Raw genomic sequence first — 23,527 nt, 5'->3', positions numbered from 1 at the left:
CAAAGGGTTGGGAGGAGCACTTGACATAACCCTTTCCTTGTCATTTTCACTAGTAGAGCATTTGCATCCAGAATCCCTTTCATCTGAGAAGCTTAAGGCTCCATGCAGACACACGGGGCCACTTCCTAGGGTATCAAAGCCCGCGCAGCGCTGGGGCTGAAGTAGGAACGTGGTTTTTGGCATCCACCGGTGGGCCCCATGAGAGCTTAATCTGGAATGAGGACTGGCTTTCTGGAGTATGTAGGACTCTTTTGCCCTCATTTCTGCTGAAGATGATGGCAAGAAACTCACAGCCCTCATCCAGCCAGCCAGCCGGCTCCTGGCCCGGCTTGAGACGAGCTGCCGCACCACCAAGCAGCACAGGAGGATCTGCTAGCGAGAGAAGCTGCCAGCTCTCCAAGCAGGCTCTCCATCTGCTCTTCCGGGCGATACCAGAGCTCCCTCTCCTTCCCGTGCACTTGGAAGTGCTGCTGGTGGTCTTGCCTTGACCATCAGCTACATCCGGGAGCTTAGCAAGCCTTTCGTTTCCCCCTGCTCTTTGCTGAACGGCTCACCTAAGATGGGCCAACCTTTGGTCTCTGCAGCGCGGCTGAGCATTTCCGACATCTAAATGTTTAGGTCACCGCCACCCCTCCCTGCCCTGTGTTCTCCCTGTGTTGCTCTCCCTGCCATTCCAATCCACCCGCCCTGACCAGGGACCCCCACTTACCATTTCTAGCTGATTGGAGAAGGGCATGAGCTTGGGTGGGGTAGACGGGCCGAAGTCCACCCCAGCCTGGCCCCCCAGGTCCCCACTGGACAGTGCAGTGTAATCGGGGTGGTGGGCGCCCCGGGCCTTCTGGCTGACTTTAATGTAGAAGAAGTCTTCACTCTTGCCCATTTTGGAGCTGGACTTGCCATGCCCCGAGTCCTGGGAGAAGCCGAATCTGAGCAGCCCGTCCGAGTAGCGGTTGAGTTTCTTGAGGTGGGAGGACTTGCGCAGCTTGTACTGCGAAGCGCGGCAGTGCTTGCTGTGGAAGCCGTGGCCGGAGATGAGGCTACTGACGCTGCCCATGGTGACGCGGGGCGGGGGACAGGCAGGGCAGCGCGGGCACCTGGAGTGGCTGTGGCAGCGACGGGCAGTCCTGGCTCTGGGAAAGGACTGCGGTCATAGCAGAGGCCTCCAGAGCCTGGGAGAGCGCGGATCTGGAAGAGACACAGGGCAGGAGTCAGCAGGGCTGGCCGTGCGGTCCTGGTGGGACCGGAAGAGGAGTCCTCACCGCTGGCCCTGGCAGTGGAGACATGCAGACATGCACGCGTCTGAACAGAAGCCCAGCCCTGTCCCTAGGCTCTCTTTTCTTCCTCGTCCCCAGATTCAGCAGCGTTCCCTTGAGGGTCTGCTTCCCAGGGCGCTGTTCTGAGTGGGGGCCTTTTATGATTCCTGGAATTGAATTGTGCACTAAAGTCCCTTATTGAATTTGCCTGCCATTTTTAACCTTGGGAAAGTCTCATTTACAGTCTCAGGGTGTGGTCCTTAGGGGTGTTTTGTTTTTTAAAATTAAAGCTTTGACCTGGCCTTTTCAGTATTTCTTATGAATTGAGAATCTGCTGCAGCTGCCTTAATTGTGGACCATCTGAGGATCGATGCCCAACTCTTTCTTTACCTTGGGAACTGGGAGGAGGCTAAGACACTTACTGCCCCTGTGCCTGGGGGCTTGTGTTCAGGGTAGTATGGATGGGCCATGGACAGCGTGCACCATCTCAAGTGACAGAGGTGCTATGGGATAAAGCAGAGCGCGTGGGACGGAATTTGGGGGGCTGTTTATACAGGGAGCACCGGGGCAGCCTCTCTGTTGGGGGTATCATTTAAAAAGACCCCCCCAAATGGGGGAGCAAGCTGCATGGGAATGTGGGGGAGAGAGCAGCGGTTTGGAAGCAGCCCGTGTGCAGTCCTGTGTCCCTGCGGTGCGGCGTGCCTGGCACACGTGAGACCAGCAAGGAGGCCAGTTGGCGGGAAGCCAGTTAGCAGCAGGGAGGGAGGGGAAGCCAGGGGCTAGCAGGCCTGGGCCACACAGAGCCTGGGCCCCAGGGCTTTGGCTGTCACTCTGTGTTACTCTGGTGGCTTTCAGCAGCGACACCATGATCTGACTGAGGCTGTGGAGGGCCTGGGTGGACGTGGTGGGCCGATTATGCCAGGCGAGCGATACCATGGCTGGGCCAGGCAGTAGCTTTGGATTACACGTTAGATTTAATTTTAAGTTTTAGCTGATAGGATTTGCTACAGGTTCAAATGCAGGGAGCAAGAGAAAGAGAGGAAGGAGTCTAGTCAAGTAAGAGGAGTAAGTATGTTTATTGAGATGCAAAGACCACAAAAGGAGCCAGTTGAGGATGAAGTGGGAGTAGAAACGTCGGGAAGAGGGAGAGGAGTGCTGGAGAGTGGGCAGCAGGACGGGCGGGCGCTGTGTCGGCTGCAGATTTCTGTGTGAACGTTGTTGCGGAGAGAAGCCAGCTATGAGAGCAGAAGAGGCCACAGAGGAAGCGAAGGCAGGAAGAGAGAGAAGTCTGAGGATGCGCTCGGGTGGTAGGAGGTGAGGAGTACGCGGAAGAGAAGCCGAGAAGCTCCCAGCTGATGCAGGAGGCCTAAGGGAGCCATGGAAAGAAGTCATCCCGGAAAGAGGATGGAGTCAGTACCGCTGAAGTAAGATGATGGCTGCGGACTGGCCAGCGGATTTGGCCATGGGGAGGTCATCGGTGGCCCCAGCAAGAGCAGTTTTGGTGGAGTGGCGGGAAGATAGGTCTGACTGGAGAGGGTCCCAGAGAGAACGAGGAGGGGAAAATTACTCCCTTGAATGTTGAGAAGTAGTGACAGGAGGTTTGGATTCCCAGTTATGAGCCCTGCTTGCTATTCGGTTTCATATATTAATGCTAAGACACATTTTTTAAAAATAGGAAGGCATCTTATAATAAATGCTGAAAAAAATAATGATGACCTTGCCCCTCATTGGACAGAGGAATGAGTACATTGGGATGTCAATAACAACACATGATGATCCAATGAAGAAAGACAAAGCTACACGCTTAGTAAAATAGGAAATCAGAAGGACCCCACACTCTTTATCCTGCTCTAAATGATACTTTTAACCCTGAAGGGGCAAAAGATGTCCAGGCAGGTTATGGAGAGTTGCATGTGCACAGCGGGTGGAGCCAGAAGACTCCTCAACTCTGCACGTGGAGGCTTGGATTCAACTGTGCATTGCTATCCTGAAGAATCAAGTGGTTATGCATGAATAAATGTGTTCTATGTTCCATTAGTAAAAACAACACAGCAAAACAAGTTGATGGTCTCTTAGAATCATGGAACCATAGCCATACCTACTCCAGAGGTTCATTATAAGGGATGTGTGAGATACCACCATAAGCTAATGGCTATGTACAAGGCATTCAGTAAATGGTGGGCATTTTCATTGGTATCCATTATTATATTATTACCATTGTTCCCTCCAGCATTCATCAACCCTGTTATCTTCAATGCATCCCTTTTTCCAGAAGGAGTTCTCGCTTTTCCACATGCGACTTTCTTGCATCCCAATCCCTGACAGTGCTACCTACGCGTACGGAGTTCCTCTGTTCGCTTAATGAGTGACAATGACTAAATATACTTCTCATCCCCCAGGTCACCCATCTCTTGCTTAGCTAAGACCTTCAGGTCCTTTGAGGCAAAGATTCTTCTGTTTTCCATATGTAGGGAAGCTAGTTTTGGCCAAAAGACTCTCCTGCACTCTGCACAGTATACCCCTTGGGCAACTGGTGACTTACTCTTGTCCATCCAGTTGCACATTTTTGAGCATCTTTATGGGCAGTGTTGAGATACAGCAGATCTGGATTTGAAAATCAACTCCTCTGAGGTTTCTTTGCTTATAAAATAAAAATAATCACTCCTGCAGAGGACCAGCACGAGGATGAAGCAAACCAACAGCAGTCAAGGGCAACGCTCGCCCATGGTAGGCGCACTGCAGGTGTGTGATCAATGAGAGGATAAGACAGGAGTGTTGCCCTCGAGAAGCGGAGACCAATTAGATTATAACTAGTGTCAGGCTCCATGGATCTATTTGTGTTCTCCTGCTCCATCGCCAGCTCCTCTCACCTGCACCTTCAGACAGACTCCAAATTTGTCTTCCCCAGTCTGAAGTGGCACAGCCGTCACACACCCTGGTGAAACCCTGCCAGGCTTCCCATTGTTCTCAGAGTAAAGCAGACTCCTCACCAAACCGCGCAGGCCCCTGGCAGGCCTCGGTTTTGCTCCAATCACATCTCACCCCATTCTTTCCCTGCTCATAACTACAGTTACAGCCCTCGACTCTTTTCTGTTGGTTGAACACATCTAGCCTTTTCCCACCAAGGGCCTTTCACCCTGCTGTTGCCTTTGCTGACAAGTTTCCTCCCTTAGCTCTTTACACAGAACATCCTCTCATCCATTAGTTCTCAACGTAGATATCACCTCCGAAAAGTAGTTTTCTCTGGTTGCCCTGGACAATTCCATCTCCCCCATTACTCCCTATTACTCCAATCTGTTTATTCTTTCATAACACTAGCTTTAACCTGCAATAATCTTCTTTTTAAATGTGTGTGTTGTGAATGTATCCAACAGGATATAAGCTCCATGACAGCGAAGACTTTGCATCTCTAGCTCCTAAAACAAAGATGAGGAACATGAAGCACAGACTCGGAGAGGTCGACATGGCCCCTTGTTATTTGGGGACCAGTGACCCTGGGGGAACCTCGCCCCAAGTTCCACGAATCCATGCTGCAGACACTGCTGAGGCTTTTAGGTGAGGCTCAGGGAGGTTAGGGTCAGTCCTGGACAGCAGAGTGAGTTTCCAGGGCGGGGGAGAGAAAGCCTGGAGGACAACTCAAGGTCGTCACTTCTGGCCATGACTTCATTTCCCTTTTGGGTGGATGACAACAAGGTTTTGAGCACAGGTGAGCCCCTCTGCTCCCTGAGCAGCAGCCTGGATGCCTTGTGAAGCACAAGCGCTGCCCTAGGCCCTAAGGGATGGAGAGGAAAAGTCCAATGATGCGGGGACAAATGAGAGGAGGGGGTGAAGGATGGTGGCCTCTGGCCTCCGGCCTCTGAGTGCATCCTGAGCCCCTGATCCCTGCCCTCCCTCCACTCCCCAGGTCATGACACACAGAGGAGCTTTGAAGTTTGAGATTATCCCCAGATCCACTTGGAGCTAAACTAATTACCTTTAAATGCCTGGACTCGTTCTGTTTTTAACTTGGAGAGAACTTCAGAGAAAGCTTGGCTGTGGTCCAGCCCTAGTTTTCCGACCCGCCCAGCCCCGCAGGACTGTGTCTCTGTGCTCAGGGGGAAGGAGCACATTTTCATTCCTGGGAAACAGACCCACTGGCCAGGAGCACATACTCCGGGTGGAAATGAGCACACAGATCTTGGCGATCAAGCAGGAGAGAAGGAAGAGGGGAGGACTGGGGAGGGAAAAGGAAGGAACCGTGGAAATCACACTGAGCATGTTGGAGTAACTTCGTTCTGCATGACCTCCTACTGACTTCAAAGAAGGAATCCAGCAAGAATTAGACTTCAGGTCTTAAGGGAAGAGAGAACAGCTAGTGGGAAAGGACCCACTCTCCCGCCATGTTATACTCAGAATCGGACCGTGGAGAACTCAGGAGACTTCCCCCAGAGTCAGTGCCAGCCCCTCCTTACCCTCCCTTCCACCCGCCCCATCCCTACCCCCCGGGACAAAAGACTGAGGCTGCTACACAAGGCCAGATAATGACCGGGATCCTGGGGCACCCTCAGCTTTGGCCTGCTTTACTCCCACCACAGTTGCCTTCCCCGACTCCATTCTGCACCTTCCTTCCCTTCCTGAAACATGAAGATAGATAGAGGCATAAAGGTGAAAAGGGGCCTGTCTAGACTCAGGTGAGAAATAACGCTACACACCCTCCCAACCCAAACCACAGGGAAGAACAGCTCCTGCCTACCCACACCAATCCAAACCTCTGGCCCGCAGAGGGTGAGGCTCCATGTCTGCCCTCCCCTCTCCCCCGGGCCTGGAGAGGTCAAAACCAGATTAGGATGCTCAGCCTCCACTTACCTCACTCCTTCTCAGCCCCCCGTATTTCCCTTCCTGCTCCGTTTTCTCTCCTCCTTCGCCCTCCTCATCTATTCTCCTCCCCACACCCTCCCAGGGAACAGTCCTGGTGGGAGGGTCAACGAGACACCCACAGCCACGCTGCAGGGCATCTCTGCTCTCCTGCCAAGGAGGTGCCACCACCCAGCACACACCCACAGGGACTCACAGAACTGAGGGAGGCTGTGCCAGCTCCGTTGTGTAGCTTCCTCCAGCACACAGGCCGAGCTATGCTGCCCACACCCAGGCCCACCGGCGGGGTGTGTCCCAGTAACTGCTGTGCAATGTCACCTGCAGGCCGAGCCTAGATGATGGGGCTAAGTGTGGGGTTCATTTAATCATTTATTTGATAAATATTTATTCAGCATCTGGCAAGGACCAAGTATGCAAAGTGCAGAGGGAGGGAGGAAAGGAGAACAGTAAGCACATAGACTAAAAAACAAAAGCTAAAGAGAGCGGGAGGGACAGGTGTGCCCGCGCATTTACTGCCTCACTGGCAGTGCCCAGTGAAGACCTCTGAGATGGCATTCAGGAACAGGCAGCCTGGTGACACTTTTGATAGAATGGTCCCTCGGGGAGAACCATTCAAAGCAGTGCGAAGGCCTGAGGTAGAGAGCAGTGGTTCTCATGTGGGGTGACTTGGCAGGTTTGGAGACAGTCATGACTGCTATGACTGGGATCTAGTACAAGGACATAGCACAGCCCCTATCCAGTACATGTGACAAAAACAGCCCCTATGACAAAGAATTATCTGACCCAAACTGTCAATAGCACTGAGGATGAGAAGTCTGGTTTTAGAGGAACAGAAAGAAAAATTTTACAACCTTAGCCTTGCCATGGACGGAGTGTGACTTAGAGCAAGTGCCTCGAGTGCTCCGTGCCTGTTTCCTCACATGTAAAGTGGAGGCCACCACGCCTGCTTTGCCACAGGACAGCCGTACTGACAACGGATGGTCACTGGCACCAATTCAGCCCCAACACGAACCCCAATTTGGGGTGAGGCAAACTTAATTACTGCAAGCACCTTCAGGGTGATACCGCATGGCGGGTACTATACAGTATGGCCCTGGGGCCAGGCCCTCGTCCACTAGGAAGCTCCGCTCTACTCACAGGTGCACCAGACCTTCTCCAGCGTTTCAGTTCCAGCAGGGAAACCCAGTCTTCAATCTTGGAAAGCGCATTCTCCTAGCCAATGAGGAGCTGGCTTATATAGACAAACATTCCCATCCCTGGCCCCTGGTTGGTCAGAACAGAGCAGCTCTGATTGGTCAGAGCTGTGCAGCTGTGATTGGATGCGGAAAGCCTCAGCCCCATTGGTTGAAGTAGGACTCCGGGAGCTCCTCTATAAGGGCTGGCTCACAGGGCAGACACACAGGACAGGCCAGCGGTTTTGCAGAGGCTTCTCCCCAAGTGCAGTTTGACAGGCCCCTGTGCGGAAATGGCTAGTAGGCTGTTGTGTGTGTGTGTGGTTTAACTTTGGGCTCATTTAGCCACCAGGAGCTTTTCTTAGCAGGTGTCTTTTTTTTTTGGTCTTTTTTAAATTCAGGGTTCACAGTCTGAACATGAAAGGAAGTTAGAGCTTAGCTCGTATTTGGAAAAATCACCAGTGCTGGTTATTGTTAGTGTTGTTTTTCATTACTCTCCAGGCCAGTTCGCTGAGATACTCAATTATACAATAGATGGCTTATTGCAGGAGCGCCTTGCACTCCCAGATCAACCTGGCCGGCCTCAGGGGTCTGAGGACTGTGGCTTTCCCATGATGCTCCTGTACCAGGGAGACACAGACGAGGGGCCAGGTGTACCCTCCCTTTACTGCGGAGATTCGCCGGCTCTGGGCTGTTTCCAACCACAGCAGGAGCGGCTGGGTTCAGCTCAGTTCTCCTGAGGCCTCTGGAGAGTGAGTGGGAGCTACTGACCCCCTCCTCACCAGTGTCTCCCCTCTGAGATTTGCCTATGACTTCTCAGAGTTCCTTGACCCGGAATGCCCCTTGATTGACCCATGTTAAACAGATTAATATATCCTGCTCTGGGGGATCAAATGTGAGCTTGGGGCTCTGAGGAGGGACAGATAACTTGGTCTTAGACTCTTGTCTTAACTAATGACTCCCGGCTTTCCTTCACGAATTGGGGAGGTGGGAGCAAGGAGAGGAAGTGAAACTAAAGAAACTTATCACCTCAGTGCAGCCTGCCCCTCCCAAACTCAGACTCCAAGGCCTCGCAGCCCCCCTTCCCAGGACTGGGACAGGCTTCAGACCAACTTCAAAGAGGGTCATAAAATGAAAGGAGGGGCCAGGCAGGCAGAGGGGCAGCCACTGGGACCATGATGAGCAAGACTCTGGGTGGACACCTCACCAATGTTCGCCCGGGTCCGGACATGTCGCTATTTGAGCTTTCTTCTTCCATTTAATTTTAATTGATTATTAAAATACCAAAATGCTACAAAAATAACCTGGGTCGCTCATGCAGAATTGACAGCTGTTAAAATGTTGTCATATTTGTTTCAGGCTGTTGTGTTTGTGTGTGGTTTAACTTTGGGCTCATTTAGCCACCAGGAGCTTTTCTTAGCAGGTGTCTTTTTTTTTTGGTCTTTTTTAAATTCAGGGTTCACAGTCTGAACATGAAAGGAAGTTAGAGCTTAGCTCGTATTTGGAAAAATCACCAGTGCTGGTTATTGTTAGTGTTGTTTTTCATTACTCTCCAGGCCAGTTCGCTGAGATACTCAATTATACAATAGATGGCTTATTGCAGGAGCGCCTTGCACTCCCAGATCAACCTGGCCGGCCTCAGGGGTCTGAGGACTGTGGCTTTCCCATGATGCTCCTGTACCAGGGAGACACAGACGAGGGGCCAGGTGTACCCTCCCTTTACTGCGGAGATTCGCCGGCTCTGGGCTGTTTCCAACCACAGCAGGAGCGGCTGGGTTCAGCTCAGTTCTCCTGAGGCCTCTGGAGAGTGAGTGGGAGCTACTGACCCCCTCCTCACCAGTGTCTCCCCTCTGAGATTTGCCTATGACTTCTCAGAGTTCCTTGACCCGGAATGCCCCTTGATTGACCCATGTTAAACAGATTAATATATCCTGCTCTGGGGGATCAAATGTGAGCTTGGGGCTCTGAGGAGGGACAGATAACTTGGTCTTAGACTCTTGTCTTAACTAATGACTCCCGGCTTTCCTTCACGAATTGGGGAGGTGGGAGCAAGGAGAGGAAGTGAAACTAAAGAAACTTATCACCTCAGTGCAGCCTGCCCCTCCCAAACTCAGACTCCAAGGCCTCGCAGCCCCCCTTCCCAGGACTGGGACAGGCTTCAGACCAACTTCAAAGAGGGTCATAAAATGAAAGGAGGGGCCAGGCAGGCAGAGGGGCAGCCACTGGGACCATGATGAGCAAGACTCTGGGTGGACACCTCACCAATGTTCGCCCGGGTCCGGACATGTCGCTATTTGAGCTTTCTTCTTCCATTTAATTTTAATTGATTATTAAAATACCAAAATGCTACAAAAATAACCTGGGTCGCTCATGCAGAATTGACAGCTGTTAAAATGTTGTCATATTTGTTTCAGAAATAAAACATTTAAGTTGCAATCCCCATTCCCTATTCCTTCCCTCTCCCCATTACTCTCTCCCTAGGGTGGGGATGGGGGGCCCTATCATGAATTTCCTTGGTAAATTTTTTATATTACACATATTTTTAACATACAAGAATATTCTGTATTGCTTTGTCTTCCTCCTTTTATAAATGGTATCATGTTGTGTCATTCTGCAACCTCGAGTGTCTTATTTAACTTTTTGCATGTTGGGCCCCACTTATGCTGCTCCTTCATCTGCTGTGTAATCGTCCTACCACATTTTGTTGACCATTCCCTACTCAGGTGCTTCCATTTTGTTGCTAAAACCCTCTTATATATGATTACTTCCCGACATGTGTAGACTTTTTGTAAGATTTACTTTCTTTGCGTCTTGGAAGATACCTAGTGTTTAAAGCCCCCTCCCCTTTCCATTGAAACTCTCAAGACGAGGTGGTATCTGAGACCCATATTGGCCAATATATTAAAGGAGGGCAACAAGAGTGGGACCAGAGGCCCAAATCCCACTTCCCCATTTTACTCCAGGGTGGGGGAGGCATGTCATTGTTATCAAGAAGAGGGTGCCATGGGCAGAGCGGAGGGGGGTGGGTGGGGAAGGAGTCTTGGCCAGAGACACTGTCCTGCTGCAGGTGACAGGGGACCTGCCGCTCTGAGGCACCCTGGATACAGATCAAAATTCCATAACGCTGAAGCTGTGCAGGACCTTAGAGATCCTGTACCCCAACTCCTTCACTATCCACAGAGGCCAGGAGCATGGAAAGGGACTTACCCAGTCACATCAAAAGTTCTGGACTTGAGACCAGCATGCTTTCCATTTTACCAACAGGACAGGACTTCCATTTTCCAGACAGGGGGTGAGCAGCTCCCTGCGTGAGTGGGCCAAATAAGCAAGGGAGTGTGTGTGTGTGCACACGCATGTGCGTAAGGCTGCCTGACACAGATGGGATTCTATCCTGTGAGCTCTCAGCCCTTGGCACGGCTTCAATGAGATGATCCCGCTGGGGGCTGGTGCCTGGGAAGGCAGAGGAAGCAGCTGCGGGCAGGCTCTGCTTGGGCCCAGCCGTGGGGAATGGGGGAGCTGACCTGTCTCCAGCAATGGCTGACGGTTGCTGGGCTGGGCCTTGAGCTCTGCCTGCAGCTGTCTCCCTCACTCTGGGGGCATCACAGTCCAGGACAATTCCTATCTTAGCCTGGGAAGCCACGCCTTTGCTTTCTCAGTTCAGTTCTATCTGTGAAACCTGGATAACACACACTCACTATTATTCATTCCCACTGTCCTTCAGGGTAGATCATGTGCCAAATATCACCTAGGGTGCCTCGAGAAGACAGGCAAGCCTGTCACAAAGAACTGGAACTCTCAGTGAACCTTCAGCTTTCTTTCAAAAGAAGAATCTTGGGTCTCCCCACCCCGGGCAGCCTTGAAAACCAGAGGAAGTCCCTCCACAGGACGCAGACACTATGGCACTCAGACCACTGGGCATTCAGTGACAAGGCCTGGGGACCGCTTTTGCATTAGGGATGAAGGGTTCTCTCTTCATTATTGTTAAACCTCCTTGAAGGCAGCAATGAGAGCAGTTTCTCTGTGCCCCACACAGTGCTGAGCACAGTGCTAAGGACACAATACGTTCTCAGTGCATGTTTTAAAGTATTTATTGATTTCAGATAGAAAGGGAGAGGGAGAGAGAGATAGAAATATCAATGATGAGAGAATCACTGATCAGCTGCCTCCTGCACGCCCCTCACTGGGGATCGAGCCCTCAACCCAGGCGTGTGCCCTTTTGCTGGAATCGAACCTGGGACCCTTCAGCCCGCAGGCTGACGCTCTATCCATTGAGCCAAACGAGGTAGGGCTCTCATTAAAAAATGAGCTCTCAGGGGTCACTGGCTGAGTTTGCGGAAGGGCAGGTGAGGCCCAGGGAGATGTGGGATTAGGTGGGGTCTCACATGCCGATCGGAAGCCAGGTCTACAGAACTAGAATCCAAATCTGGCTTCAACCCAAACTTCCAGCTCTTAGACTGACTGAGTCAACAGTCACCTTGGGGAGAAGGAGATTTATCCCCTCTGCTGTAGACCAATCCCAGCATGTCATAATTTCAAGAGTTTCATCAAAAGGTTGATGAGACTTGGGGACTCAACAGGGTAGTCACCTGTTGGGAATGGCTAAAGGCATTTCCCCAAACCTGAATAGGAAACTGATTGTGGCTGCCAGATAGCTAAAAGCTATCTTAATCTACATGTTATTGCCTCCTACTGGCCAAGCACCTGAACAGCTGTAGGCTATTCCCCAAACTGACAATGCTTCTGTACCCTTTGAAACCTTACCCTTTGAAGTGTATTATCTCCACCTTGCCTTAGGACAAATTGTGTTAATAAAAGCAAGGGTCCTAGACAAGGAGGGAGTCTTCAGTTCCTTTAGCTAAAGGTCCACTGACCCCCAATGCCTTTCAAAATTATATCTCGTCTCCAGACTTTTTATTAGTCTCTGGATTCCTATCTCATCTACACACAGCCTTTTCCAGAGTCCTGAACCCTTCTTGATGCTGGGACAAGAACCCCGGCACCCCTCCTTTTTGTCCTTCACATCCCAGTCCTGTTCTAAGGTTTTGGCCAAGACAAAAAAATATATGAGGCCGTCTCTGTTTCCAAGGGGATGGTGGAGAGACAAGACAGGTAAGTAAAAAAGCAGCACTAGCTGAACTAAGGATTATAGCACATGAGTGGTATTTGACGTTTTCTTTATACAGAAGTGAGGTAAAAGTTCTCACTCTGCTGTCTGCCTATTATGGACTGAATGTCTGTGTGCCCCTAAAATTCATGCACTGAAGCCCTAACCCCCAATAGATGGTGTCAGGTGATCAGCCTAGGAGGTGATTAGGGTGAGATGAGCATGCCGGTGGGGCCCTCGTGGTGGGATTAGTGTCCTTAAGAGACTAGAGAGCTCCTTTGCTCTCAGTCTCTCTCTCCCTCTGTCTCCCCTCCCACCATGTGAGGACACTGCAAGAAAGTATTTTCTACAAGACAGGAAGAGAGGTCACACCAGAGACAGAATCTGCCATTGCCTTGATTCTGGACTTCCAGCCTCCGGAACTGTGAGAAGTCAATGTGTGTTGTTTAAGCCCCCATTTGTAGTATTTTGCTATAGCACCCGGCTCAGACACTGGCCCCTCTGCCTCCACCGGACACCCTGGAGGAAGATGCCACCTAGGTCACCCTATTCCTGGCATTGTCCTTATAGTCTTCCCTCCTGCTTCTCTGTCCACATGTGCTGATCGCTCCAAAGTGCTCAGACCTGCTGCTGTTTGGGGATAGTTCTCTAACGGAATAATGCTTGATGGAGGTCAGGGAAGCTCAGCTCTACTTCCGGTTCTGCCTCCTCCAGCTCTGAGACACGCAGCAAGCAGGTTCCGTTTCTGGCCCTGCCCACTGTGACGGAGGGCAGACCCGGTGCCTGTAGAGCTATGAGTCCATAGGAGGGAGCCATCAGGCACCATTCAGCAGGTCCCTAACATGACGTATATGCTACCTGCATGATGGCATTAGGTCCTTGACAAAGGCTCACAGATTGGAGGACCTGTTTTGTCACCTGGCATAAGGTTTAACCTTCCTGCATCTCTATTTCCACATGTGTCAGATAAGCACAGCTGTATGATACCTACCTCACCGAGGTGGCATTCATATGATTAAATTATATTAGAGGCCTGGTGCATGAAATTCATGCGGGGGGGGGGGGGCGTGTCCCTCAGGCCAGCCTGCACCCTCTCCAATCTGGGACCCCTCGAGGGATGTCTGACTGCTGGGTTAGGCCCGATCCCTAAACCAGCAGTCGAACATCCCTCTCACAATCTGGGACTGCTGGCTCCCAACCGCTCACCTGCCTGATTGCCCCTAACTGCTCCTGCCTGCCAGCCTGATCACCCCCTAACCACTCCCCTGCCAGCCTGATCGATGCCTAAATGCTCCCCTGCCAGCCTGATTGCCCCCAACTGCCCTCCCTGCTGACCTGGTCGCCCCCTACTGTCCTCCCCTGCTGGCCCAGTCACCCCCAACTGCCCTCCCTTGGCAGCCATCTTGTGATGACATGGGTGTGGCCATCTTGTGTGAGGGCATGACAGTCAATTTGCATATTACCGCGTTGTTGTATAGGAGGATATTAGAGGCCCAGTGCATGGATTCATGCACATTGAAAGGAAATTAATTAGAAGGTGGCTGGTGGGGTGGGACTGGGTGAGATGGGCTAGACATACCCTAGAGCCAACCTCCCTGAGGTCCCTCCCAGCTGGCCACACCCAGGACAGTGCTGGGGCTTGAAAGGCGTCTGTAGAGTGAGTGGGTCCCTCCAGCAGGTGGGGTCCCTCGGCCTGGCCTATGAGGATCGGGCCGACACCAGCAGTCCAACATCCCCTGAGGGGTCCCAGAGTGCGAGAGAGCACTCTGCAAAGTTGCTGTTGCTCGGCAGCTCCTGCATTGAGCGTCTGCCCCCTGGTGGTCATTGCACGTCATAGCTGCCGGTCAGAAAGTCAAACGGTCAGACGGTCACTTAGGCTTTTATATATATAGATATATATATGAAAATGCTTGACCACAGTAAGAATAATACATTGGATAAATTTACACCAAAGTGCTTATGAAATTATAAAACAGTGGAAAGATGCTACAACTAGATCCTCATGTCTTAAAGTTAAAGGAGCAGGTCTTTAGGGAAGGATGACCACCCCCCCCCATCCCCATCTCCATCTCCTTGTGGAGTAGGGCCGGCCAGACCTGCCTCTCAGCCTGCTGGAAGGCAGTGGGCTTGCAGAGTGTGGGAGCAGTCCAGTAGCATCTGCCTGCTGGGGCTGGGGGTGCTGGGATGGCCCCCAGCAGCTCTGCAGCAGAGGTCTCCCTGGGGCTAAACAGGGCTCATGCCCAGGGATTACCTGACTCCCCTTTCAAGATGACTCTCCCCCTGTCCTCTGTCTCCCACCCCAGCACACTGCCTGACTCAGCTTTCCTTATCTGGAATTCCAGTGTTTGTATTACTGTCCTTGACCTCTCCTGCCATTTGCTGCTCTGGATAAGGAATGGGGGAGAGGGGGGCTGGGGCCAGGGCTGGGGCAGGGGTGAGCCTGGGAGCTGGTTAATCATTTCAGCCCTATCTGCAACCCTCCCCATGCTTGTTTTGCTGGTGCCTGGAGGGCTCCATGTGCAAAGCTCAATGCATATTTCCGGGTGAATGGATGAATGAAAAAGAGGTGAGGATGGAGGAGGAAGGAGGTAGGGGAGTGTGGGCAGTGCGGAGAGGCTGAGGGGAGCAGGTTGCAGGTGGGCTGTGAGCAGGGGCCCACGCAGTTCTCAGTAAGTGCACTTGGGTTCCGTGGAAAGGAGCAAGTGAAAGGGAAATCGCTGGTAGGCTGAGTCATCCCATTGGGTGAACAATCGGAAGCAATTCTGCTTCCCACTGCTGGGAGGAGTCAAAAGCCATTCCGCCTGGCAGCCTTTTGTGTGCAGATCCCAGCGGTCAGCTGCTGGCTGAGCCTTCCTCCTCCCCAGTGGGCAGTTTGTATCCTAACAGCGCTGATTGATGGCTCTTCTTAGGAACATGATTGCCCACCAATCCCAACCTGCCCTTCTCTTTTCCAAAATTAAACTACAGTTACATGCAAAGCTCATGCAAATTTCACCCCTGCTGCTGTGAGTGCAGCGGCTGCTCCCACGGGAGGCAGCAGAAGGTGAGCCTCATCCATGCCTATGACTGGGGCACCATGGGACACCAGGGCCCACTTCTCCTCCTTTAACTTCTAAACAATGGTGACTCCGGTGCTCAAAGGCATAGCCTGTCTGATGGGGATCTGTGTGCACAACCTGTGACCATTCCTGACTGGTCTCTACATGTCCTGAGTTAATCCTCTCTTTGTACCAACTGATGTGTGTGGCTAGGGAATTCTGACTTCTGTGTCACCTCTGTCCTGATTTCTTACCCTCACTGTGTCCTCCTCCAGGGCGTTCCTGTTGGGGACCTAGAAGCCTTGCAGTCGCTGATGACAATCAAGTAACCCTGCTCCCCTGTGGGAGCCCACTGTCCCCACCGCCCCGATAGTGGGGTAATGACTGCAAAGCCTGGGGAATCCCGTAGGGTTGGCCAGCAGCTGCTCCTGAAGCCCCTCATTACTGCCCCTTCACTCTGTGATGCTTTAACTGGCAGGCCTTACCATCTGCCACCCAGAGTTGCAGAAAGAGGCTCTGAAGAGCCACGTGGAGATGTTGGGACTAGAAGGTCGCTCCAGCTTCGCTGCTGCCCCTCCTTGTGCTTCACACTCCGGCGATGCTGAAGGGCTCATGGTTCCCCACATTGCCTCTCAGTGCTTTTCCACTCGGTCTGCCCTCTGCCAGGGACCGCCCTGACCTGTCTGTTTCTCCGGGGAAGGTAGACAATCACCTCTCTTTCTCAAATGTGTCTGAAGGAGGCAATGCCAGTCCAATGCCCTGTTGGGAAATCAAACCCAAGGCCACAGATACCCATTCCCTGAATTCTGGGGGAGGAGAGAGGGCACATGACAGTGGCTGGAGATTTCAGATGTGAGATCTGGGCAGGAGGAGGGACCTCTAGCTGGGGAATCTTAAAGAACCCTCAGCAACGGCTCCTGTGCTGTGTCCCCTCGACACTGTTTTGAGCTGGTATGGCAAAATGAGTCACCTAATCCCTCAGTGTCTCTGTGGACATTAACCACATCGACTTCATGCGATTTTTATGAGGATTCGATGAACAATGCAAGCTGAACACAGACACTCAGTGCCCAGCACACTCTAAGCGCTCAGTAATTGTTAGCTATCATCCTTGGGTATCCTGAACCCTATTCACCTCAAGACCCACCTCGAATGCTGCCTCTCTGTGGAGCTTCCCACATGAATTCAAGGCCTGTGGCTCTCTAGGTGCTCTTGGCCATGGTTCTTAAAGTACGGCCCCCAGCCCGGCAGCAACAGTGTCCTCAGGGACCTTGTTAGACATGCACATTCTCAGGCCACCCCAACCCAGACTCCTGGGCCTAAACATCTGTGTTTTAACGGCCCTCCAGAGGATTCAGATGCAGGATAAAGCTTGAGAACCACTGTTTTGGTATTTTCTTTGTCATTTATCATTCTATTGATCATGTGATTTAGCCTGACCTGAATGATTAAAAGCTCCTTGAGGGTAGACCTTGTCTTATATTCTGAGGAAATGTTGGGTAAGTCCATGTGAATTTGAGTTAGATGAACATTTTAATTAGATTTCATCTGAATAATTCCTAACCTTGCATTCCCCCCCTCCCACCCGCCTCAACCTTCCCATCCATCCAAGGCCCCGGGGAAATTCTTACCCTCCCTCACTCAGTAGGAGAAGATTTCCTCTTCCTTCCCTCCCTTCCTTCTTCCCTCCCTGTCTCCCAGCCTCCCTCCCTCCCATCTTCCAAGGCAGCCACTCAGGGCTCATGAAAATGACAATGTAGAATAAGGGTGGAGAGCACTTCTGGAATGTTAGGCAACTCTAGATATTTAAGTTTGGGTCAGGGGTGTAAAATATATCTTTTTTAACATTTTTTATTGATTTCAAAGAGAGAGAGAGAGAGAGAGAGAGAGAGAAACATCAATGACAAGAGAGAAACATTGATTAGCTGACTCCTGCACGCTCTCTCACTGGGGATTGAGCCTGCAACTGGGGCAAGTGCCTTGACTGGGAATCAAACTGTGACCTCCTGGTTCATCGGTTGACAGCTCAACCACTGAGCCATACCAGCTGGGTGGGGGTGGGGGGCCAGTATAAGATATTGAGCTGTCCTCTCAAAATGCAAAACCAGGGCAAGGTAGTGTGGTCCTAAGCCCCTTGCACACAGATTCCTTAAAGAATACTGACAACCTGCTCATTGTAACCCACGGCATTACAGTCAGGTGGAAGAGGGCCAGGGGCACAGGGACTCCCTTTAATACCTTCCCCACTGCCACTGTGCTGGCTGTGGGGCTCCTTCCCCAGGCCCCGTGGACAGTATAACTGAAAGCTGGGGGTGACTATGGCCAAGGAAACATATGTGCACATAAACATGTGATTTAGCCAAGCTGCCAGCCACTCTTAGTTCTCTCTGTGTCCAACTAAAGCCACTAGTTTGCAAACATAAGCTTTCCCAGAAACACAGAAACTGTGAACATAGCACAGGCTATTGGTAGGGTGATCATGTAATTTGGACCCTTTTAAGAGTAAATGGGGGGCACTGGTATTAATTATACGAGGACAATGGTTGGCAAACTGCGGCTCAGGAGCCACATGCAGCTCTTTGGCCCCTTGAGTGTGGCTCTTCCACAGAATACTGACTTCTGCGCATGGGCCACGAAGTTTCAATCGCGCTGTACATGCGTGCCCACCGTGGTATTTTGTGCACTAAAGAGCCACACTCAAGGGGCCAAAGAGCGCATGTGGCTCGCGAGCTGCAGTTTGCCGACCACTGCACTAGGACAACAGACATAAAATGGGATGTGTAATCACCTTACATATCAGCCATATTTCTTTCCATGAGGGCCAGGCCAGGAGTGAGGAGATTGAGGAGGGAGGTTTGGTGTCTTTTGGTTCCCTGCCCCCTCCTCTCAGCTATTTAGTGCTCAGTTGACTACAAGGGACGAGGAATGGGAAGCAACTAGGAACCAGGGAGCGCCAGCTAAATGGACTGCTTACCAGGTGCTCTGCCTACAGTATACCTAGGGTGCTGTGGCACCTTGTACCTCAAGCACCTACACAGTGGATCCTTATCTCATCTGTCCTCACCACAACCAGGGACAGGTATTGTAACAGAGCTCCAGGGTCACAGCTGAAAGAGCTGGTTCTAGAACCCAGGACTTCTGGCTTATAGGCCAGAGCTCATCCACTGCCACACAGCCCAGCCATGGGGCAAGCAAGGTTGAAAGGATGGATATATTTGGCTGGGCAGGCATGACTGTGTGTCGCCTCACAGGACCTGTGTCAGTAGTTGCTTTGATAGGTAGAGACATCTGTCACTGTGGGGTGAGCTGCTGGGAACACGTGTACCTTTGTTCTATATTCACAAGGATTTGGTGAGCATTTACTAAATGCAGTCACCATCAGGGCCCATAGACACAGCAGTGAGCAGAACAGAGCCTGCCCTTCTCGACATATACAATCGTCTCAGAAAGTGACAATCTAGCTTGCATTCAAGGCCCTGTACAATCTAACCCCAACTTCTCACCTCACCTGCCACAGTCACAAGCTACACTAACTAAGATGCTTCCCGACTGGTCCAGGACACAGGGTCACTGACATGCAGGGATCAGCTGACATCTAGAGTGACCTCCTGGCCAGCATCCCTGAGCTCTCTCAAGGGTCCATGTAGCCCTTTCCCTTTGACGTGCCTTTGCCATGCCGCCTCCTCCCATCTGAGGCATAGTCCCTGGCCTCTCCTAGATCATCCCTCCTGGTTTCTCCTGCTCGGAAGACTCAGCATTGCTGACTAGTGCTTTTGTCACCTAGAGAGTAAACTCTTTTTGAGCCCATAGTCTGATGGGCATACCAAAAAACCAACAGCCTCCAAGCAAGCCTTGGCTCTTGCTGCGGCCTTTTGTATTTCTCAAGTCAAATCTACTAAACCTTCTCCACTCTGCAAGCCTGCACCCACCTCTGCACTTGACTCCTGCAGGTAACTTCATCCGCACAATACAGAGACCACTGGAGGCCCTGGAGGAAAATCTCTCAATTCCTCAACGCAACTGACGTGCTTCTTGCGTCTTTGTGCCTCTCACTATGGCATGCCCTCACGTCAGGTCATCCTTCCAGCGTTGCCCTGATTCCATCAGCTCCAACCTTCTCAGGGGTCTTGCTCCAAGAATTATGTTCTCTTCCTCCTATTTCAAGGTCTTGCTTTCTCTTATTCCCCCCAACTCCCCTCCCCCCACCCCGTGAGCATTAATGGTGCACAAGTCTGCCAACTCAAAAGCAACACACTAAATCCTAAACTCATTTCCCCTCCAGGAACAACCATTGTTCCTCCCATTCACAGCCATGCTTCTTGAGAGAGAAGCTATACTCATTATTTCCACTTGATCATTTCCAACTTGTCCTCAGTCCACAAAGGCCTGACTTCTGTTCCTACCAACCCTCTAGAACTGTTCTCCAGGGATATGGCTAAATCCAAGGGACACTTTTCCGTAGTTATCAAACTTGACCTCTTAGTGGCTCCATATTTTTTTTTCAACTCCATCCTTTGAGACAATCTTTCCTTGGCCTCTCCTTCGTCACGTTTACCTCTTTCATCCTGAAATGGTGGGATTCCATCCTGAGCCTGTCCTCTGCTCCTGGTGGGCCCTTCCTTTCCTGTGGTTTCAGCTGTATCCGCCTGGTGATGAATTTTGGATCTGTGTCTGCAGCCCAAACCTCTCTCCTGAGCTCCTGACCTGAACATCTAACTGCTGCCAGGCATCTCCCTTGGATGGGCTACCACGTCTCACACTCAGCACGACCAAAATGGAATATAGCAGTTCCTCTCCCCTGCCATCACTCACCTTCCCCAACGTGTCCCTGCTTCTGGCACAACCAAGCCAGAAATCTGATTCCAAGAAATCCGACCAACAGTTGGGTATTAGACTTATCGGGGTCATCACTTTGTAAGTTATATAAATGTTTAATAACTATGTTGTCACCTGAAGCTAATATAATATTATATGTCAACTGCAATGGGGGGGGGGAGGGGGAGAAACTCGACCAAGGCAGGAAGCCTTGATTCCTTCTTCTCTCTCACCCCCACCTGAATAATCACTAAGTCCTGTCTTATGAGTGAGTTTCCTCAAAGCCAGCATTCCCCTCTAACTCCACTTCTGCTACCTTCGTCTAAGTTTCTGCCATATTCCTCTGGGGATATTAATAGGCCTGTTATTTGCTCTTTTCCAAGGTCTCCCAAGAATTCCCTCTTGCCCGAAGGATAAAGTCCAAGTTCCCTAACATGGCAGAGAAGGCGTCCTGATTACAACTGTTCACCCCTGCATCTTCCTGCTGTGTGGCACCACTGCGCCCGCACCCCTCCTGCCCTCCGTCCATTCTGACGGTGGGAGTCGGTGTGCAGATGTCTCCCACTGGCCCCCTCCCGGGTTTCCCTGTGCTGCTCCCTAGGCCTCCGTCCCTGGGATCTGCTGAGAAGGGCTTCTGTGAGGCCTTCCTGTCTTCAGCACACGCTCTGCTTGTTCTTACAGCAGCGTTAATCACACCATAGTGCAGGGCCTCCTGACTCACATCTGTAAGACTGTGTTTTATTCAACACTGCATCCCTAGCTTCTAAGCACAGTACCTGCCCCGGAGTCCAATAAATGTTTGTGAAATGAATGGATAAGCATGAGTTTAAAATTCATATTCTATTTTATGGTTCCACGAGCGGCACCCTTTCCTAGCTCAATGCCATGTGCAGAGAATCTGGGAGTCACAGAGGGACCAGCTGTCCAGATTTGCCTGGGACTCTGGGAATCCTGGGGTGTGAGAATTCAGCACTGACACGGGGAAAGTCCCAGGAAAACCAGGATGGGTTGGTAGCTTTATCTAGTCGGAAGTTGGAGTTAGTACAAAAGAAGATTGAATTAGTCCGAGTGACATCCTGACCTGACCCTCAACCCCTCACTGAGTGGCTCCCTGGGGTGATGTTATAGAAAACAAAAGTAGAGTAGGGAGTCACAGAGGGACCAGCTGTCCAGATTTGCCTGGGACTCTGGGAATCCTGGGGTGTGAGAATTCAGCACTGACACGGGGAAAGTCCCAGGAAAACCAGGATGGGTTGGTAGCTTTATCTAGTCGGAAGTTGGAGTTAGTACAAAAGAAGATTGAATTAGTCCGAGTGACATCCTGACCTGATCCTCAACCCCTCACTGAGTGGCTCCCTGGAGTGATGTTATAGAAAACAAAAGTAAAGTAACTCATTGTGTGTGGGTGGCAGAGTAACTGCTTGTGTGTGTGTGTGTGTGTGTGTGTGTGTGTGTGTGCGCGCGCGCGCACCCAGAAGTGAAGGAAAGTATGTAAGGTTGGTATTAATTTTTTTAAATTTTTAAACCCCGCGCATGCAAGGGGTTACCTATCAGTGGTGTGATGATTCTGGGATCCTGGAGGGAAATGTCTGTAGGGCCACGAGTTGAGGGCAAAGTAAAAGCCATATAGAGGGGGTAGGTGAATCTTTAAGTTGGGGATCAAAAGAAAAGCAAGAACTGAGCACATCAGTTAGCCCCCATCCCCACTCCTTCCTGACTGAAACTCTCCTGAAGACCCCAGAGAGAGGTGAGCAGGAGCAGGTCTAAGAGCATTACAGAAGGGTGGGACCCCAAAGGGTGAAGGGAAATCTGGGGAGGGGGAGAATAGAGAAAAGAGGGAGGAGGAGAATAGAGAAAAGAGGGAGGAGGAGGAGGAGAAGGAGGGGAGGAGGAGATGGGGGAAAGTGCTGGTTGGCTCATCTGGGTGGCTCAGTTGGAAAAGGCCTTCATTGTGATGTAAATGCAGTGACTGAGAAGAGGGGGGTGGGGGGCTGAGTGTGGAAGGTGAGGGTCCTGCAGAAACATCAGTGGAGATAAAGGCAGAGATTATATCATAGCTGCTGGGTACGGAGATCTGATTTCTTTTGTGCAGATGTCACATGCTGGCTGAGCTGTTATTAACTAAAAGCAGTCAGGGCTTGGTAGCAAGCGGTGTGTGGCTGAGTGCAGTTTAGCATGGCAGAAGCAATCTCGCAGCCTGCAGAAATGAAGGCCGCTGTCAGGGACCCACACACATGTTAATAGGCAGAGACATCGCTAACCAGTAGCCACCCACTCCCCCCATCACCACCACTATCAGCACAAGAAGTAAAATAAAACAAGTGTGAGAGGCCTGCAGGTTATCAACAAATAATAAAATTCTGAAGTAGGCTTGTTTTCTTTTATCCATTTTAAGGTACAATGGCTTGAAGAGTGGATAATTATTGGAGGTATGCCCAGGAGTGAAGGAAAGTATGTAAGGTTGGTATTAATTTTTTTTTAATTTTTATTTTTTGCTGGTATTAATTTTAACCAAGAAACGAATGGTTTTAGAATTGGGCTTTGAACCGGGCATTTTCACTTTAGAGGTCACTCTGAGTGGGAGGGAGGAGGGAGGATGCTAGAAAGTCCCCACAACCCCAGGCAGGCACACTGTCCTAGAAGCACCCCCTTCTCTTTTTCACCCACTGCAGAGCCAAGAACCTTCTGCAAGAGCCAAAACAACAGGATTCGTCAGCGTTTTGGAAATTTCCCAGAGGGGCTATCAGTGTCTGTTGCCAACTCTGACTTGATGCAGTTTGGGAATTCTGGGCCTGCAGGAAAGCTGGCAGGAGGACAATATGTGTGAGAGCCTCCCGTGCAACAAGGCGTGTCCGGGACAGGCGTGTAGAAACAGCCCCATTGACTGCGAGCTGCTGGGGCTGTCTTGTTGAGCACAGTGCCTGGCACATAGTTGGAACTTGAAAAATGTTCATCGAGCAAATGAACGAGCAGACTTCCCGCCTTGGGTCTCTTCTCGCTCAAATCGAGCTTCCACGTGGCAACACTACAAGTCGCCTTTCTGAAACACAGACCGGGTGTCAGGTTGACGTCCTTTTCAGCCTCTCCCCTTTGGAATACCGTATTTGCCGGCGTATAAGATGATTTTTTGGCCCTGAAAAATATGCCTCCAAGTGGGGGGTCGTCTTATACACCAGGTACACTTCAGATAGACTGCCCATACTGCTTGCCCCGTGCCATAGTGGCCTCCCGATGCCCGCCCACTTCATTCCACATACCGTTCAGGCATCAGCAGCGCTGCTGGGTGTATGC

General features: G+C 51.2%; 1 protein-coding gene across 2 annotated transcripts in view; it reads right to left on the bottom strand.

The window, feature by feature from the left end:
* The window catches only part of LZTS1 (leucine zipper, putative tumor suppressor 1), a 51,877-nt gene that overhangs the window by 5,591 nt on the left and 22,759 nt on the right, over positions 1 to 23,527 (bottom strand). The window contains exons 1-2 of one of the 2 annotated variants that reach the window (XM_006778305.2): positions 10,487 to 10,554; positions 710 to 1,185 (exon numbers count right to left, since the gene is read on the bottom strand). In XM_006778305.2, coding sequence (XP_006778368.1) covers positions 710 to 1,054 — 345 coding nt within the window. In that variant the 5' untranslated portion in view covers positions 1,055 to 1,185; positions 10,487 to 10,554. Of the gene's footprint in view, positions 1 to 709; positions 1,186 to 10,486; positions 10,555 to 23,527 lie in introns of those variants that run through there. The other variant, XM_006778303.2, reaches the window with a different exon arrangement.

The sequence above is a fragment of the Myotis davidii genome, unplaced genomic scaffold (assembly GCF_000327345.1).
Source record: "Myotis davidii unplaced genomic scaffold, ASM32734v1 scaffold448, whole genome shotgun sequence".
NCBI lineage: Eukaryota > Metazoa > Chordata > Mammalia > Chiroptera > Vespertilionidae > Myotis > Myotis davidii.
Note: the sequence above shows the minus strand (reverse complement) of the source record. Positions and strands in the feature narration are given on the sequence as shown.